At 43.0% G+C, this 18,844-nt stretch overlaps 1 protein-coding gene across 30 annotated transcripts in view; it reads left to right on the forward strand.

The window, feature by feature from the left end:
* Nucleotides 1–18,844, forward strand: part of PPP1R9A (protein phosphatase 1 regulatory subunit 9A) — a 148,536-nt gene that overhangs the window by 84,406 nt on the left and 45,286 nt on the right. For all 30 annotated transcript variants that reach the window (XR_014518026.1, XR_014518027.1, XR_014518028.1 and 27 more), the window contains 2 exons: nucleotides 5,274–5,378; nucleotides 18,279–18,414. Coding sequence is in view for 25 of the 30 variants with exons in the window: in XM_083469028.1 (XP_083325154.1) it covers nucleotides 5,274–5,378; nucleotides 18,279–18,414 (241 nt within the window). In the remaining 5 variants the exon portion in view is untranslated. The remainder of the gene's footprint in view (nucleotides 1–5,273; nucleotides 5,379–18,278; nucleotides 18,415–18,844) is intronic.

The raw sequence follows: 18,844 nt of genomic DNA on the forward strand, positions 1-18,844 counted from the left end.
GCAGCTAAAAAAGCCAATGCAATTCTGGGCTGCATCAATAGGAGTATAGCATCTAGATCAAGGGAAGTAATAGTGCCACTGTATTCTGCTCTGGTCAGACCTCACCTGGAGTACTGTGTCCAGTTCTGGGCACCACAATTCAAGAAGGACACTGACAAATTGGAACGTGTCCAGAGGAGGGCAACCAAAATGATCAAAGGCCTGGAAACGATGCCTTATGAGGAACGGCTAAGGGAGCTGGGCATGTTTAGCCTGGAGAAGAGGAGGTTAAGGGGTGATATGATAGCCATGTTCAAATATATAAAAGGATGTCACATAGAGGAGGGAGAAAGGTTGTTTTCTGCTGCTCCAGAGAAGCGGACACGGAGCAATGGATCCAAACTACAAGAAAGAAGATTCCACCTAAACATTAGGAAGAACTTCCTGACAGTAAGAGCTGTTTGACAGTGGAATTTGCTGCCAAGGAGTGTGGTGGAGTCTCCTACTTTGGAGGTCTTTAAGCAGAGGCTTGACAACCATATGTCAGGAGTGCTCTGATGGTGTTTCCTGCTTGGCAGGGGGTTGGACTCGATGGCCCTTGTGGTCTCTTCCAACTCTATGATTCTATGGTTCTATGATTCTATGTGCAAGTACCTTCTAATCAATTTCTGGGAAGCAAGAGTGGCCAGTGTGTGTGTGTTTCAGGGGTGGTTGTCTCTGATTTTCTGTTATATCACACCCCCATGACAGTCATTTTGTGATGCACTCCCAGCCTTTCCCAAAATCCAAAATGTGCCCACTGTTCCAAAACGTTTGGTGTCACTTTCAACAAATAGTGCCTTGGATCCTAATATAGCTTAATATAGCTCAGGGAAGGAAAGTTTCCTGCTCCATTCCCTGCACCCCTTCAGTCTGAGACTTCTGAAAAGCCTCTGTGGGGGAGTGGGCAACCTGAACAGTGGAGGATGGGGCCAGGAGAGCTCATGGTGGGGAGGAGGACTGGATGGGAAACTTTCCTTCTGTGAACCTTCTTAAGCTAACATATCTTAGAATCTGAGGATTTGGGGTGATTCTCCCCTCACAGGCACCATCCCCTCACCTGGTTCCACAGTGTTCAGAAGTGCCTCCTGGCACACCAGAGAGCTCCTTTCATGGGAGTGTAGGTAGCTTCACTGGGGGAGGAGGGGATGGGGAAACTTTTCTTTTTGTCAACTTCCCTAACTTAACAACGGTCGCACGGTTTTTCTGTTTAGCAAAACTCATGGCACATGAAGTATGTTGGCTCATTTGTTGGTGCTGTTAAACATAACCTTTCAGGCTGCCAAAACAGTCCTCAGAAACCTTTTCATACATGCCAGGGGACATTATTAAGGGTTGGAAGATTATTTCCCCAAAAAATACAATTAGTAACGTGAGCTGATATGCTAGGTTGCTGAGTGAAGTCAATTATTTCATACAAAATTTACTTTGCATTGCATATATTTGCTGAACGTATTATTCTGTAGCCCTGGCGGCATACTTGAGCTAGATGCTAAGGTTAAGGGAAGACTGCCCATTTTAAATACCTTGGCTTGAAAGGGAAGGTAGCTGATGTAGCATAGTGATTGAAAGACCAAGCTACTCACCAGGTGCGAGCCTCATCTCTTCTGTGAGCTCATTAGGTGGCCTTCGACAAGCTACAGTGTGCAGTTTCCTCCCCTCTGATAGGAAACTCAGGTGGTTTAATGCCCATCAGTTTTGAAGCAAAGCAGAGCCACTCAACAATAAGGTAGCAGTTTCTATATACTTGGAGGGCTCCCAAGGTATGCAGAAGTATGTTTTTAAATAATCTGACAAGCAGCTGTGAGCTTTCAAGTTGAGATGGAAGCTGTCCGAAGGAGAGAGAACTGGCCTGCTCAAGCCTTCTAATAGTTTATACTTACCGTACTTACTGGTACTTTGCCAAACCTTCATTAGGTATTACAAGTATAGGCCATCATAAAACATTCATATATAAAAATTTAAAATATATACAAATAAACAGCTATGTGAAATATATAAAGACAAAGATTTCCATTGGGATTTTTTCATGCTAAATCATGCCATTCACCACTCTAAGAGGTACTATTGACAAAAACTCAGCCACCCTTTCAGTTAATGTCAGACAGAATCTGATGTTAGACTACCCAAAAAAGGTGATAGCACACGTTTGTGTCTGATTGTTTAATGGACAGTAGAAAAGGTTATGTTCTACAGTGTCTAGCACATTCGAAGAACATCCACAATGTCTATCATTTCTGGGGATGTTTAAATATCTCCCCTTGGCAAAAACTGAGAGGAAAACATTCAGTCGGGCTAACATAAAGGCCCTGTATTGGGCTGGAATTATTAATATTGAGATATAAGTGACCCTGTTATCTGTTGTATTTAAACCAAAGAACTTGGGAGAGCAAATTGTATTTACAGCTGACTTAATGTTTTGTTTTTCAATGTCCCTTAACCTGGTTTGAATATTGCAATTTAGCTTCAAAAATCTGAATAGCAGCTGGTATAAGTTGGTTACCTTTCTGAAAATAAAAGTGAGCTACTGCTGAGGAGGTACACTTTGCCTGTTTTATAGCACTTGTACGATGGTTTGACCAACCTGAGTTGCTCTGGAATAAAATTATGAGATATGTGTGCATCTGTACTTGCTTAATTTCCTGTCCTCTTATTTTCCATTTCTCTAATTTCCGGGAGGTTTTAGCAAGTATCCTGAATGATAATGTCTGCTGTAAGGTTAAATCCCCCTGTTTGCATTATACAAGGCTTTTTCAAGAAGAAAGAAAGGAAAAGTGACTCCTTTCCAACCCAACAGAACCACCCCCTTTCCCAACTACACACTATATGGCTATAAAATAGACCACATAACTTTGTAATGCTCACATTAGCCTTGTACCGGAACATGCAAAGCTAATGTCAAACTATTTGTCAATCTAGTCCAGCATTGTGTAGTCAAGTTGGCAGGAGCTCCCCAGGTCCCAGGCGTGGTATTTCATATAGGCTGCTACCTGATCTCTTTAACATAGCAGGGGAATGCTTGGCGGAGAGTGATATCCTTTCTCCCTCCCTCCCCTCCTGCAACTCTCCCATCCTTCAGAGGCCTAGGCTCATCTTCCATGCTGGGTGGGAACCTTAGACAGAATAACTCTTCGTGGGATGCCCAGCAAGGCTTGCAAAGATGTTTACTTCTTGTCGCTTCATATTAGCTGCTTTATTGAATATATGTTTACATGCCTGGAATGTCTCCCCCTTAGTTACTGTAATATCACTTTAATTTGGGGTGCTGCACTCTTGCTGGAAGGCAGCACTGAATTTTATTTGGTCCAGCGGCTTTTTAATCAGCTGGCTACCCTTTTGCATTGTCAGAGCCGTTACGCGGGGAAATGTTCAAAGGAGGGGCTGACTTTGTAAAGAGCTTGTTTTTAAAAAAATTGTGGCCACCATCCGTACTGGTAGATGCTCAGATCTGCTTTGATTATGTTCCCCTGGGCTACTTCACTTCTGCCGGTGCATTACTGGTACGTCTATGACATAATTTGTACTTATTGGTTGATAAACCATGTGCCATGCTTAATCATAGAATAATAAGCCAAGTGCAAGTAGATAAATAGGTACCGCTCCTGCGGGAAGGTAAACGGCGTTTCTGTGCGCTGCTCTGGTTCTCCAGAAGCGGCTTAGTCATGCTGGCCACATGACCTGGAAGCTGTACGCCGGCTCCCTCGGCCAATAAAGCGAGATGAGTGCCGCAACCCCAGAGTCAGTCACGACTGGACCTAATGGTCAGGGGTCCCTTTACCTTTACCTTTACTCATGCCCACGGGATTGCTTCACAAAGCTGGTACCAAGTGCTAAGTACAGAATCTAACTTCCAGAGAGTTCCACCTTTAATTTAAAACACAAGCAGGGTCATCACTGTGCAGCTCATTCTACCTTCCGTTCTCATCAGTATCATGGTTCTCTTTAATTTTTCTTTGCACTGGCTTACCTTCCTTTCATCGTGTTCATTTTAAAACCTCACTTCTTATTTTTGAACACTTTCACTGCATTGCTCCTGGCTATTTTCCCTCTTTAATTCCTCTTAACACTCTTCCTAAAGACATCTAACGTCTCACACCTCTGCCTGTTTTCTTAGACTCGAGCAACCTGGCCTGTTATTATTAGGCAACATCTTATCTTTGGAACTCATTGCCACCAGCTGTTTGTATAATGCAGACCCACCAGCTCTTTAAAGTACCTCCAGATATATTTAGTTTCTATCCATTTTCCAATTAACTGAGTTTATAAATAAGCAAGCAAGCAAGCAAACAAACAAACAAACAAACATTTTGAGTGTACTACCGATAATACAGTCATGGTATAACAAAGATAGGTAAGTCTCAAGACAATAAAATGAAGGAAACCAGAGAGAGAGAGGAAGAGAGAGAGGAAGGAAGGAAGGAAGGAAGACTACAGTTCAGTTTCACAGTTGACAGATAATCTAAATTGAGGTTGCAGAAAAATGAGGGAAGGGAGATTAGGAGGAGGCTAATGCAACAGTTTGAGTTTATCGCTGAGTACAGTCTTTCCAGACACTCACCTGATGTATTTATTTATTTATACTGAGCATGCCCCAAAACTCCTGTTCGAAAATTGTTTTCCCATGTGACATGGAGTGTTGCTTGGCCACATGGAACTAGTTGCCTTGCTGATTGAACCCTGGCCATGGGCAGTTCCTGGCAAAACCTAAGAAACCAGTGGGAAACTGAGCAGGGTTTGCATTGAGGATTTGCATTGCTGAGTCTTCAGTGTCCTGCCCTGCCCTGTGCACCTTTTGATATGTGGCATGAACAACACAGCATTTGTGAGTAATAGTAATCATTATCACTAGCACATCACAATTTAAAATTTGGTACTAAAAATATTTAAAACAGATTGGAGTCACAGGAATAGGGTGTGTCTTGCACAACACAAAATGTGGGGTTTTCGTACAGCCATGTGTACATTTCTTGCCACTATATCTGATGCTGTATAATTATAATTTGTCCTGTTTGTTCATTTACTTCCATGGAAGTGGAGATCTGGTTCAAAAAAATACGTATCTTGATTTCAAATGGTATTTTCTTCTAAAACAACATTGTCAGTAGGAATTGACAATATTATGTATAATGCAAGATGTCATGTATGTGTTGTTGACTTAATTATGTGTTGCTTCCAAATGCAATTTAAAAAGACATTATATTTTGTTTCATATTCATTACTTAGTGTTTCTCCATTCTTTTTATTTCCTCTGGAAGGATCCAAGTAAATGACCAAATTGTAGAAGTAGATGGGATCAGTCTGGTTGGCGTCACACAAAATTTTGCTGCAACAGTCCTCAGGAACACCAAAGGAAAAGTCAGGTAACTTTGAGAAATCCTTACAAAGTACTTTTTAAATTGGTGGCACCTGTGATATTGTCTGGTCATGCAACTGCTCGATCATAAGTAAGCATATATATGTTAAGAAAACCTTTGCTACAATGGATTGTTTGTATCAGCCTTGGACAACCTGGTACCATCAGCCCCAGACAGCATGGCTTCCACATTTAGCATTTAAGGCCTTGCCATTTTGTCAGATTTGGCTCACAGAGGGTGGGGCAGATAAAACCCAGTCCCCCGTCCTGACTGAAGAGAAGGAAGATGGATAGGAGGAACCCCACCTTTCCAGAGATCTTTTGTCTCACCATTTGTGGCATAATTACATATTGCATTAAATGCATAGTGTGTGGTGCCATTTCTTTTTAAATTTAATGTTATGTTCAGGACTCCAGTTTTCATTAGGACCACAGCACACAGGGAGGTAAGGATTGAAAGTAAAGCCAGGGGAATCAAACCATTTTAACCTGGCATTGTTGGCACTGCTTGAGAGAAGAAGTATTCCACAAGCAGGGTGCCACCTTGGAGAAGACCCCATCACTATCTACCTAATCTGGAACCGACTTCAGGAGACTCCTCAGAGAAGGAGCTTGTTCATATTGGAGCAGGCGATTCTTAAGTACTCTGGTCCATAGTCATTCAAGCATTATAGGTCAAAACCAACACTTACATAATATTTTAAAATTGAAATATAAATGATGGGAACAAACTGAATGCAGGGCTAGCCCTACCACTAGGCAGAGTGAGAGGAGTGCCTCCTCAGGCAGCAAATGCCAAGTGATTAGGGAACAACAGTGAGGTGCTGAGGACAGAGCTGTGTGTGTCACATGGCTTTCTCTGCACATCCTAAGATAGCCAGCCACCTGCAGATTTGGCTGCTGGTCCCATTGGCTTTTGTCCCAGGAATAGGAGAGGCGCCACCATCTTGTCCATTGCCTTAGGCAGCAGAATATCTCAGGCCAGACCTGCCTGGACGCTGGTGAAGATCTGCTGAACACTGGCAAAATGTGTTCTGTTTGGCAAGTTAATAGCCTGGCTGCTGTTTTCAAGGCCAGACTAAGTTTCTAAATACCGTAAATTTCGCTCCATAACACGCAGATTTTTCCTCCTAGAAAGTAAGGGGAAATGTCTGTGCGTGTTATGGAGCGAATGCCTACAGATGGCGGGGGAATCTGCTGCAGTCGTGAGCAGTCCGTGGCTCGCTTTGAAACAGCAAAGCGGGTGTAAGCGGCTCCTGTCAGCTAGCGGAGCCGGGAAGGAGGGAGAGAAGCAGAGCGGGAGTTGGCTGCTTTAAAACAACCCCTGCTCTCTGTCCCTGCCTGCAGTTTTTTGCTGTCCGATTTTGGATTAGCCACTGTAGGGGCTGTGTGTGTGTGTGCTTGAGCTATCGTTCTCCTCCTGCTGCTTCCCCTTCACTCTCCCAGCGCCCCTGCGACTTTAGAATCCACACTCTGTGTGTCTGTGTGTGTGTGAGGGCTCCTTCTCCCCTTGCTTCCCCTTCACTCTCCCTCCGACGTTAGAATCCACACTCTGTGTGTCTGTGTGTGTGAGAGGGCTCCTTCTCCCCTTGCTTCCCCTTCACTCTCCCTGCGACTTTAGAATCCACACTCTGTGTGTCTGTGTGTGTGTGAGGGCTCCTTTTCCTCTTGCTTCCCCTTCACTCTCCCTCCGACGTTAGAATCCACACTCTGTGTGTCTGTGTGTGTGTGAGGGCTCCTTCTCCCCTTGCTTCCCCTTCACTCTCCCTCCGACGTTAGAATCCACACTCTGTGTGTCTGTGTGTGTGTGAGGGCTCCTTTTCCTCTTGCTTCCCATTCACTCTCCCAGCGCCCCTGCGACTTTAGAATTGACACTCTGTGTGTGTGTCTGTGTGTGTGTGTGTGTGAGGGATCTTCTCCTTCTCTTGCTTCCCATTCACTCCCCCAGCGCCCCTGCGACTTCCAGCGCCCTGCAACTTTAGGGCCAGTTCTCTCTCTCTCTCTCTGTGTGTGTGTTTTGACCTCACTGTGCTTGTTGGGGGAGAGTGTTGGTCACACTTTTTATTGATTTGTCTCAGAGTGGTTACTATCGTGGTTTCCTTGCTGGGGAGGAGGGAGAGACGCAGAGCCTGCTTGTTCTAAAGGAGCAAAGCCGGAGAGGAGCCTCTCCTGCATTATTAGCAGCATCCTTCTCCACCCACCCCACGCGTGCTCCTTGTCCCTTGAGTGCTTTTCCTTCCCTCCCCACTTAAAACGTGGTTACAAAGCACGGATCCACATGGATCCTCAGGATTTTTGCACTGGGTCACCCAAAATTCACCATCAGATCACATAGCATGTCCATGGCTACAGCCTGCACAAAAAACACACACACACCCACTGTTTCATGGGGCCGCAATGGCGCAAAAACGTGGTTACAAAGCATGGACCCACATGGATCCTCAGGATTTTTGCATTGGGCTACCCCAAACTCACCGTCAGATCACATGTCTGTGGCCAAAGCATGAACCACAAAAATCATACATCCACTGTTTTGTTTAGAATATTTTTTTCTTGTTTTCCTCCTCTAAAAACTACGTGCGTGTTATGGTCAGGTGCGTGTTATAGAGCGAAAAATATGGTAGTCTTCAAATGCAATACATTGCAGTAGTCTAGCCTGGATGGTATCAAAGCACGGATAACTGAGGCAAAGTTATCTCTCTTCAGGTGGGTCTACAGCTCTATTCAAAGTATCACCTAATAAAGGGCTCAAACTTGAAATTTAATATTGTTTTTCTCTTCAGCTGTTACACTTCATTAGATGTTTGTAAAAAGTAAAAGCCTTCTGTGAGTGCATTTCAATTTGGGAGGTCAATTTTCTCCCATGGTAATATTTTTATTCCCAGAGTTTGTAGTTCTTAAATAAGTCTAAATATTTAGGGCTCTTTCAGATGTCTCTGTATGTAGGGCTTGAAATGCAGGAATTGATGGTTGTCAGTAAAACAATTAAAATAAAACGGAAAGGAAAGAAGTATTAGAAATAAAACATCAAGTATAATAATGTTGCTATATAAATCAATGGTGCGCCCACATTTTGCTGTGTGCAGGTCTAGTTACCAAGCACATAGCAGGAGAAGAGGTTTTTTTTTAATGTTTATTGGCGAGCAGAGTGAAAATTTGAAGTTTCCTTTTAGTCCACCCCCCCCTCTCCGTTCCCCACACTTAGAACTGGAGTTATGAAATGGAATTGTTTGACAGGAGATTTAGGATGAATAAAGATTTAGGAGGTACAGTGGTACCTCGGGTTACATACGCTTCAGGTACTCCGCTAAACCAGAAATAGTGCTTCAGGTTAAGAACTTTGCTTCAGGATGAGAACAGAAATTGTGCTCTGGTGGCGCGGCAGCAGCGGGAGGCCCCATGGTGCTTTAGGTTAACAACAGTTTCAGGTTAAGTACAGACCTCCGGAACGAATTAAGTACTTAACCCAAGGTACAGTACAGAGTTATAGATTGCATTAAGATACAGAGAGGGCTTCCAGCTAAGGCAGCCTTTAGAAAGAATTATACAGAATTATTATTATATTTAAAATAGTTTAGGATATCTTTTAGGGTGTAACACCCACAAGTTGGCTTACGTAACAGAATTTAGAAAATACATGAAATACACCACAAACAGCTTTAAAAGGTATAAAGCAGTAGTTCAAGAACTATAGGCACAAACGTTCCATAAAAAATAGTATAACCCAGTTTAAACCAGCTCAGTGGTTTCATAAACTAGCAGTAGTAAAACAAAGGTAAACCAGAGCAAATGAGTTGTTAAGGCCCCTTTGTAGGTATGCACTGTGAGAACTTTACGTAATTCGCTTGTAAGGGAGTGCCATCACTACAAAGCCATCACCAAGAAGACCCTACCTTTCACGCTGCCGACATGAGTGTCTGAATAGAGAGCGTACAGAGTCTTTCCAGTGTTCGCTTACAGGCAGCCAGAATCATCTTCTCCACACTGCGTGGCTGACAAGATTCACCCCGGCGAATTCAGCTGTGTTCCCTTTTAAGGATGTCTGTTTCCATAACACTGCTGTAGATCAAGGACCTTAGGATAAACTTATGCAAACCATCTAGAACAGGGTTACTTTCTTCCCCCATAGCTGCTGTAGTTGTAGGGGAGAGGTTATTGTGCTCCTTAACAGCTGCGTTTAATGACTTCAAGCCACAGGGAGGGAAAGGTTATTTATTTATTTATTTGGTTGGTTGGTTGGTTGGTTGGATGGCAGGATGGTTAGTTAGTTAGTTAGTTAGTTAGTTAGTTAGTACACCACCCTTCATCTGAAGATCACAGGGCAGTCCACAACATGAAAAGACAAAATGAAAAGACAAAATACATAATGAAACAACAAACCAGCAGCCGCCTGCCACAGACACATTTAGAAAGCCATAGAACAGGCATAGGCAAACTCGGCCCTCCAGCTGTTTTGGGACTACAACTCCCATCATCCCTAGCTAACAGGACCAGTGGTCAGGGGTGATGGGGTTTGTAGCCTCAAAACATCTGGAGGGCCGAGTTTGCCTATGCCTGCCATAAAATGTTAATCAGTCAAATGCCTGGTTGGAGAGACACGTTTTCGCTGGGTGCCTAGGGACATGTAGTGAAGGCGCCAGGCAAGCCTCCCTGGGGAGAGTGGCTGCTGCCTGATTGCCACTTGGTCCAGTGCTGCGGCGGTAAGGTAAACGGTGTTTCCGTGCTCTCTGGTTTCCATCACGGTGTCCCGTTGTGCCAGAAGCTGTTTAGTCATTCTGGCCACATGACCCGGAAAGTTGTCTGCGGACAGACGCCGGCTCCCTCGGCCTGAAAGCAAGATGAGAGCCACAACCCCACAGTCGCCTTTGACTGGACTTCACCGTCCAGGGGTCCTTTACCTTTTACCTTTATCTCTCTACTTGCAAGCTCCCATGGTGCATAAGAACATTCTATCAGAGGAAGTGCCGCACATACCTCCACAATTGGCAGCTGCAGGTAATGAAGATTAGTAGGCGACAGTCCTCCCTATTTAATTTGACAGGCAGAATTGGCAAAGTATTGCTATAGTTGCATTTCCATTTTCACATTACTGTGGAAGCTGCAACATCAAATGAATTTTAAGTAGTTTGTTTAAGTAAATTGTTCCATAATTAGCATTGTTTGCAATTGTTATTTTAAATGTGTGTGTCATTACTGGGCATACATATTTTCTAGTGTCACTGGTAATTGTCCCCTAAAGCATTCCTTCTTATCCCCCACCCCCAACATAAACGATCAAAGACATATTAGCTTAAATATGAGAAATTGTATTTGATAAATTGTGCAGAAGAAGGTTTAGAAAGAAGTTAAACTACAGCTTTGTATTTCATTTTTCTGCTTTAATTCGGTCAATACTGCTCTAGAAAGCTTACAGGGTACTACTGTTTAGTGACTTTGCTTCCTGCCAAGCTTCATGAACATTTTTTGAATGGTCATGACAATGGAAGTCACTGACCTAGAATAGATTGTTCATTGTAGCTTCCGGATATAATGTAGTTCAACTGTCTTTAGCTGACACAGTGAAGAAACTGTTAACACAAAAATGTGCTTTTTACCTTCTGAACTTTTCTTGCTTTGGCACAGCAAAATTAGGTAAATTTATCCGCATGAAATCTTTCATCCGTTTTTATATTAGCTGGAGTTAGTAGGCTCTAAAATGTTTTTACTTTCTAATGGAAATGTTTCTTTTACAATGGCATTTGATACATTTGAGAAAGATAAAAATAATTGCAAACTTCCTAGGATTAAAATAGACTATCATAGTAACAAATGAAAGTTCTGCTTGTGTAAACAAGGACATCCTGCTGAAATGTTTTGAGACTATGTTTCAGAATATGTAATATGTTTCCATTTATTGTAATAGGTTTTGGAAGTTGTCTCCAAGTTCAGTCTTCTTTGAAGTGCTCTGAGGAAATTATTATTATTATTATTATTATTATTATTATTATTATTATTATTATTTTATTTGTACCCTGCACATCTGACTAGGTTGCCCCAGCCACTCTGGGTGGCTTCCAACATATATAAAAATTTAATAAAACATTGCACATGATGCAGTAGTCTTGTTGGTATGTAATGCTAAGCCATAGTTAATCAGTTACAGATAGGTAGCCATGTTGGTCTGCCATAGTCAAAATAAAAAAATTCCTTCCAGTAGCACCTTAAAGACCAACTAAGTTCTTGGTATGAGCTTTCGTGTGCATGCACACTTCTTCTGAAGAAGTGTGCATGCACACGAAAGCTCATACCAAGAACTAACTTAGTTGGTCTTTAAGGTGCTACTGGAAGGATTTTTTTTATTTTGACCATAGTTAATCACTTATTGGACTTGAGCAGTGCTCCTGCTATGCTTCTCCCTTAGTGCAACCAGGAACAACAAATATTTCACCAAATGTTTAGGAGAAAATTGTTTCTCCCAAACAAACCATAATCATGCAGCTAAGATATGTTTTTAGCTTGCTAGGAGAAACCGTCCCTGTTTTGACACACTGATACAGCTTATTGTATCTGCTTGCATCAGGTGAGGAACAAAGTCAAGCGATTAGACACTGTGCTGATTCCTGAAGCCTGTGTCCCAATAAGCTGATTCCTCTCTGTCCCATCTTCCCACACTGCCACCATACTTTTGTGGTTCACCTCTGCCTATTGGCATAAACTAGAATCCTGATCTTTGCCTTCATCCAGACTTTGATCTTGCCTGTGATGAGTTATCAGTTGCTGTAAATAGAGGTTACTGAGACCTGTAAAAGGGTTGGGAGATTGTTGTAAGGTTCCTATTTTATTACAGCTGGAAGGAGACCATAACCAGTAGTTAAGGCAATGCTGTTACTCTGAGATGTAGGACTGTAAGGCTATAATATGAAGAATGCTAGTGCTTGTTACCTAGCTTGGATGTATACATGTATTTGTATAAGCATAATGGAATTCACTCTTAATTGAAGTCACTCTTGAAAGTGCAAAATGTATCCAGATTTTATGTTTTCCATCCTGTATCTTTAATGGCTTCAGGTTTTATCAGATGACAATATTTAGATGGTTATAAGTCATTAACAGACACCCTTCCAAAGCCCTTCATATAAAACAAGCTATTCTGCACCAGTATTTCACATTGATATTATTTTAAGATAATCCAACTTGTCGTCGTTTATCCTGAGGTTGTTGTTTAATTATATTCCTCTGGAGTGGCTTAAATCTCTTTCCCCTTCTAAGTAACTTCTGCTGCTTGCTTATAATCATTGTGGAATTCTGCCTCTATCTCATATCAGAGATTTTACTGCTGCTTTCTGAAGCAGCCCTATTTTCTTTTACAGAAGAATGCTCATTTAATCTGTTTCTTGCTGCTTGGCCAGCTATTGAGTTTATTTGTGTTTTAGATTCCTTATCTCTCCTTTACCATAAGGCCCCAGGGCAGATTACAAGAATAAAATCACAACCCTAAAGCAAGAGAAGTGTAAAAGCAATTAAAAGTAGTTCCATATGTAAAAAAAATTCAGTGCATCTAAAAACAATTTCATATATAAAAGCAGCTAAAAATAGTTCCCATACAAATGCAGATTGGAATAACGCTCCACTTAAAAGACTTGTTGGAAGAGGAACATCTTCACTGAGTGCCGGAAAGACAGTAGAGTTGGTGTTTGTCTGATATGTAACAGGAGGAGGTTGCAAAGGGTAGGGGCCACCACATTATAGGGCTGATTCCTATATTATAAGAAATGGATATCCTGCTAAGATGGACCTCCAGTGATAGATTAGGTATTTAACTGATGATATGAGTTGTTGGATTACTGGGTCCCAAAGCTGTATAGGGTTTTGTACACCAGTCCCAGCATCAGTAACTTAGCATGGTAGCTGATTGGCAGCCAGTGCTAGTCTTCAGCAGTAACTGGACAGCAATAGTCTTTCACAGAGAGCAGTCTAGGTGCCGCATTTTGCAGTAGCTGTACTTGTAGTAGTGCCATTTGGATCCTTCTCGTGGATTTCCATATGTCTGCGCATGTTTCCATTGGTGGTGAAGGACTGGTCATACACCGAACATTTGTAGGGCCTCTCGCCAGAATGGACCAGTATGTGGCGGTCGAGGGACCTTGCAGAGCTCAGAGACTTTCCACAGATGCTGCAGGAATGGTCTCTCACTCTAGTGTCCGAGTTATGCTGACAAATATGCATTGTCAACTGATGCTGAGTAGTGCAAATCTTTTCACAAAGAGGGAAGGTATAGGAAGACTTGTCATCTTTTTCCCCCGGTTTCTCCTGCCAATCCGATTGGTGGGGACTTGGCGTTCTGAGATAGGGCGGTGCCATTTTCAGCGATCTTCCCCAAGCTCATAACAGCTGCCATTATGACGCCGACTTAGAAGCAAGAGTAAACCCAAAACTTCAAAGGTGCTGCTGAGGAAAGGCTCTCTGGATTTAGGTGGTCTGGTCTTCAGCTTATTAGACAAATACCAAAAAGCAGCACACAAGGAAAGGAAGCTTCACTATACAGTGTCAAGAAAGGAAAATGAAGTTCCAGAGAATAACTCGGAGGCTTAAAGCGGTTGCACAGCAGCAGCGGCACCACAGTTCTCAAACTGTTTTGAAGGTGCAGATTTGCTGTGTGTCGGCACCGTAATTGCAGCTGTTATGAGCTTGGGGAAGGTTGCTGAAAATTTTGCCATCCGCTAGACCTCTTTCTCACCCTATTATACAGAGCAGCGTGCCCTTTGGAGTTGAAAATACATTCCATTTAAATTTGACATTTTTTCCATTATTCTGGAAGTCATTAAGGAGGCACACCTTCCATCAGACAGAGATAAAGGACCAAAAATGGGGCTGTGAAGTATCTTCCAATGGTCTCTACTGTGGAATTTGTTTTATCCATTGTGCTGAATTTTTTGGTTTGTTTTTTAACTGCTTCTGAGGTTTGGGAGAGAATATTTTTTGTGTCTCTGTGTTTATTTATTTAGTCCGTTTGCATCCCACTTTTATTTCCTTGTGGAACTCAAGGTGCCATATTTCTGAGTTCTTCCACCCAGGCTCTGACCATGTCCAGACCCGCTTTGCTTCAACAAGGTGCCCTAGTACTAGCCTCAGAATAATTGAACAGTGACTTCCTGAGCAGAGTGTTCTCCTGTGAGACGTTATCTTGGATTTTAGGCATCACTGATGTCTAAGGGCACAACCCCCCCCCCAGGGAGCACTCTTGCACAGCTCACCATCGTTTCAGTAGGGGTTGCATCAGAGAACTGGACTTTGGTGCACTTTGCCTATAATCTGTTGGTTCCTGCTGTGTGACTTCACACAGTTCATTATACTTCCTGTTGTCTCTCAATACAGTCTTGCCAGTACTAAACTACATGTCTACTTCTAGTGAACCAGTAATAGGAAGTATATAATTGTGGTTCGAGGACCCGTACCCTGCGCAGTGGAATGAAACACAAGGACACGTGATATAAGGTTAATGGGCAAGAAAAGGCCACAACTTTATTGATTACAGCAAGTGAGAAGGTATTGGCTTAGGCATTGGATTACGTCAGCTGACTCCACCCACTCGGAGAGGGGTGAGTCTAAAAAACAAGGGGGGGTTATTCACCAGTAGGTGGAGCCTGTTGATGCTAATCCAACTATAAGCTCTCCCCTGATGTCACCGAGGGTCGTGCCATGGCCTCCCGCCACGCAGGCATCGGACAGAATACACGACCGCCGGATTCCTTTAACGGAATACCCCAAAATTGAAGGCGCAAGCGATGGCCACACCTAGCCCTTCGACACCACAACACATTATTCCAATGCCTCGCGACGGGACAACAAAAAGTGAGGGCTGGAGGCTGGCGCCGCAGCAATTTAGGCTGCTGTACACGCCCCCCCCTGAAGGCACCTGGTTGGGTGACTGGCCGAGGGCGTGGGGGCCAGCCAGGTGAGTGGAAGGCAGGGGGCAAACGCCCCCTGCTTGAGGCGGAGTCCGGCTCCCGGCCACAACCACTCCCCTCTCTTGCAGGGAGGAGAGTCTTTAGCAGGGTTATTGAAGTCCTTTTGCTTTGGTGGCTAATCTTTTAGGCAGTGATTCAGAACATTATGCCTCTTTTATGCTGGTTTCTGGCTGCATAATCAGAAATGGAATACATTTCAATATTTAATTAAACATCTTGCACTTTAGAAAATCCACATACACCCCCATCTGGAAACTGCTTTAAAGTATGTACTATTTATGGAATGCTGGGAAATGGGGTCTTTATACGGCCTCTCCACAAAGTAGCCCACCCCCAAATATTCATGAGAAAGAGACTGCTGGAAGGGCAGAAGTCTCCAGCAATTCACTTTGTGCATTCAGATGGGGCCTGGTGCAGACGTCCTTGGCCTTGATGGGGTCCATAAGATCCAATTCATGTGAGCAAACTTATAAAAATGGCAGTTTCAGCTATACTATATTGTTGTTTTCCGGCAAGAAAATGAAATGCTATGTCCATCAATATTCACAAGCTTTTGACATGACAAGCTTGCAGTTTGGTTAACCAATGTTTCAGCTGAATTGGTGAAATGGGCCTTGGCTGTCCTGGCTTCAGATATTCTCAAGCCTAGTCTTGATCCCTTCCCAGCCCCTGGCTTTTATCATGGCCTTTTCCAGATCCTTTTGAGACAGTTTTGCTGCCTGAGATGAAGGACAAGATGGCGCCCCCCCCCCAATTCCACATACAGAAGCCAATCAGGCTGACAGCTGAATTTCAAACTAGACTAGAGGGCATAGGGCAGGCTACACAGGCTTGCCCTCTAACACCTTGTTACCGTTTCTGGCCCCCAGTCTCTCTCACCTGAGGGGGACACCTCACAGTAAGACCAGCCATGTTTTGAGGGACAAGCGTAATATAGGTTAATATGCATTTTAGGCATACTCTCTCTTCCTAGCTGTTTGGTATCGCAACGTGCCCCTGAGTGCATCACTTCAGATAAGATCATTTGATATACCATTCTTCCTACATTGTTGGCAACTTGGTATATGCCAAATTGCATTCCTGTCTGCTTCTCCCTATGATTTAATGTCTGACCAGTGACTCAGCAGAAGTGATGATCTTGAGAACTTGTGTTACAGATTGACACAGAATCTTAAATTCCACTGGAGAATTTGTAGCCTCTGCACCTCAGATCAGACAAGGTCTATCACATGGCACAGGAACCTTTCTGCAATCAAGATGGCCTGGGTCTTTCTCCTTGAGTTCTATGGAGTAAAGTCAGGACATAAATGGAATATATAACTCAGATAATCTTTCAGCGAAATGAAAAAGAAAAAACAACCCAAAACCATGCATCCTATATAACACACTGTGGTATGGAAGTGAATTAATTGGCTATGGAATACAGCTATAGAAAATGCTTTTGTCTGTAAATCTCTGCAGCCTTTTTATAGCCTCTAACTAAAGTGCACTTTCCTGCTTTTGAGTTGTTTTTAAATCCTCCTTTGCTTTTGCGATTTAGCAGGCCATTGATTGAATTACATGATGTGCCAGTGTCCACAAGGCTTGCGGCCTGAATAAATTTAAAAGCAATAAAAATAGCAATTAGCATGAAGGCATAGGGAAATGGAAGGAACAGTAGGAACTATTCCCTCTATAATCAGGGAACAATGGAACATTTCTCAAGAAAATGTGGAGATGAAGGGGAAGTGGTTGTGCCTATAATGTATGGCCCAAGACTGTTAATTTATGCAGTTAAATAAAGAACTAAACATCTGCGTATGCACTGCATGCCAAGGAAAGGAGTGCATAATATGCCAGGAATCATTTATATTTGCACAGTGTGATTAGGTTGCCACAGGTTTGCAGCGGCATGCTTATTTTAAAGTAGTTCATTGATTTTGAGGAGAATGCATGGAATGTAGGCAGCAGGACTTAAAATTCTTTGTTGGGCTCCACAGGCCCTTGAGGTGTGTGTTGTTGTCTCCGGACATGTGCCAGGGTTTGTCGTCACATCCCTCCATGCGTCCATCCACTGCTTTGGAGGCTTTTCAGGGTCAGGGTCAGGCAGCAGAGGAGACCCTGTTTGGAAGGGGGTCTTCAGCAGCTCTGTGTGTGTGAAGCTGTTTGCAGGGCCCATTTGATCCAAACCATAATCAGCATTTTACCATTTACTCTGTCTTTTCGTTTCTCTCCCCCCTGCCCCCATTGATTTGTTGCATCCAGCCACAGCTTTCTCAGCTCAGGGGCTTTATGGACACTGATCATGTACACCATCTTCTTTCATAATACATATTGAAGTAGCTGCAAACCATTGAGGGAAGACATGCATTTATGAATGCAACCCACGTGCCCGTTGTCCGACAGGATCTGGCTGGTGACTGACATCTGAGCTGCAAAAGGGGGGCAGGCACACACTTCCCTCTTCCATGTGTACTTTGCTGTTGGTAAACCATGGCTGTTGCCTTCTCATATCAGGAAATTCTTTATTAGGAAACCAGAATATACCAGCAAGGACAGGATCCCTCCTCTCATTGATGCACTCAGGTCACCATCTCTCCCTCTATTCATAGAAAGTGTTTTGTAACACTGCAATATAAACATTTGTGATTTTAGGTCATGGAGAAACTCCCATAATTGCAGCGGAATGTTTTTATTATCATTGTGACTTCCATTTTGAACTTGTGTCTAGCACAATACAGTTATAAAACAATTGTGCATTGGTAATAGATGAACATGTATTTATTTGTTTTTAAACAAGACATTTGGGCATGTGTTATGCAGCTTTCATGTAGGGGACTCCAGTCTACGAAACCTTATGCTATAATCGAGTTGTTAGCCTTTAGTGTGCAATAATATTGCTTTTCCTGCATTTGGCCATCATTTCATATATCATACGGAGAAGACAGAAAATGATTTGTGTTCCCTGATTTTCTCCTCAGGTTTATAATTGGCAGAGAAAGGCCAGGACAAGTAAGTGAAGTGGCTCAGCTGATTAGCCAGACCCTAGAGCAGGAACGTCGCCAAAGAGAGCTTTTGGAACAGCATTATGCACAATATGACGCAGATGACGATGAGGTAATATGTTTGTTCTTTCTCTTGTAACTTCGTGAAGTTCCCTTTCCTGCATTTCATTCTCTCTCAAATGCTTTGTCTAATCACAGTAGGAAACGACTCCTTTTGCAAATGAACATCCCCACCGCGTTTCACAAGACCACAATAATAGATAGTCATGTTAGGCACAATAAATTTCTCTGTAAATACTGTATGTAAGAGTGTTGTTGCTGAAAGCACTCTGGGTTGCGGCAGAAAAATTGCACTTCTGAATGCTAAGTAGGGCTCCATATTGTCCCCGGTGTTTCTGGTCCTCGATACATTTCAGATTCTCCTTTTTTAAAACAAAAAACTTGACAACCCTACTTTGATTTTTTTTTTTTAATACAAGTTTCCAGTCCTCACCTCTGACCCAATATGGGGGGTGGGGAGAGAGACAAACAAACAAAGGAGG

The sequence above is a fragment of the Podarcis liolepis genome, assembly GCF_965112155.1.
Source record: "Podarcis liolepis genome assembly, chromosome: 12".
NCBI classification, from domain to species: domain Eukaryota; kingdom Metazoa; phylum Chordata; class Lepidosauria; order Squamata; family Lacertidae; genus Podarcis; species Podarcis liolepis.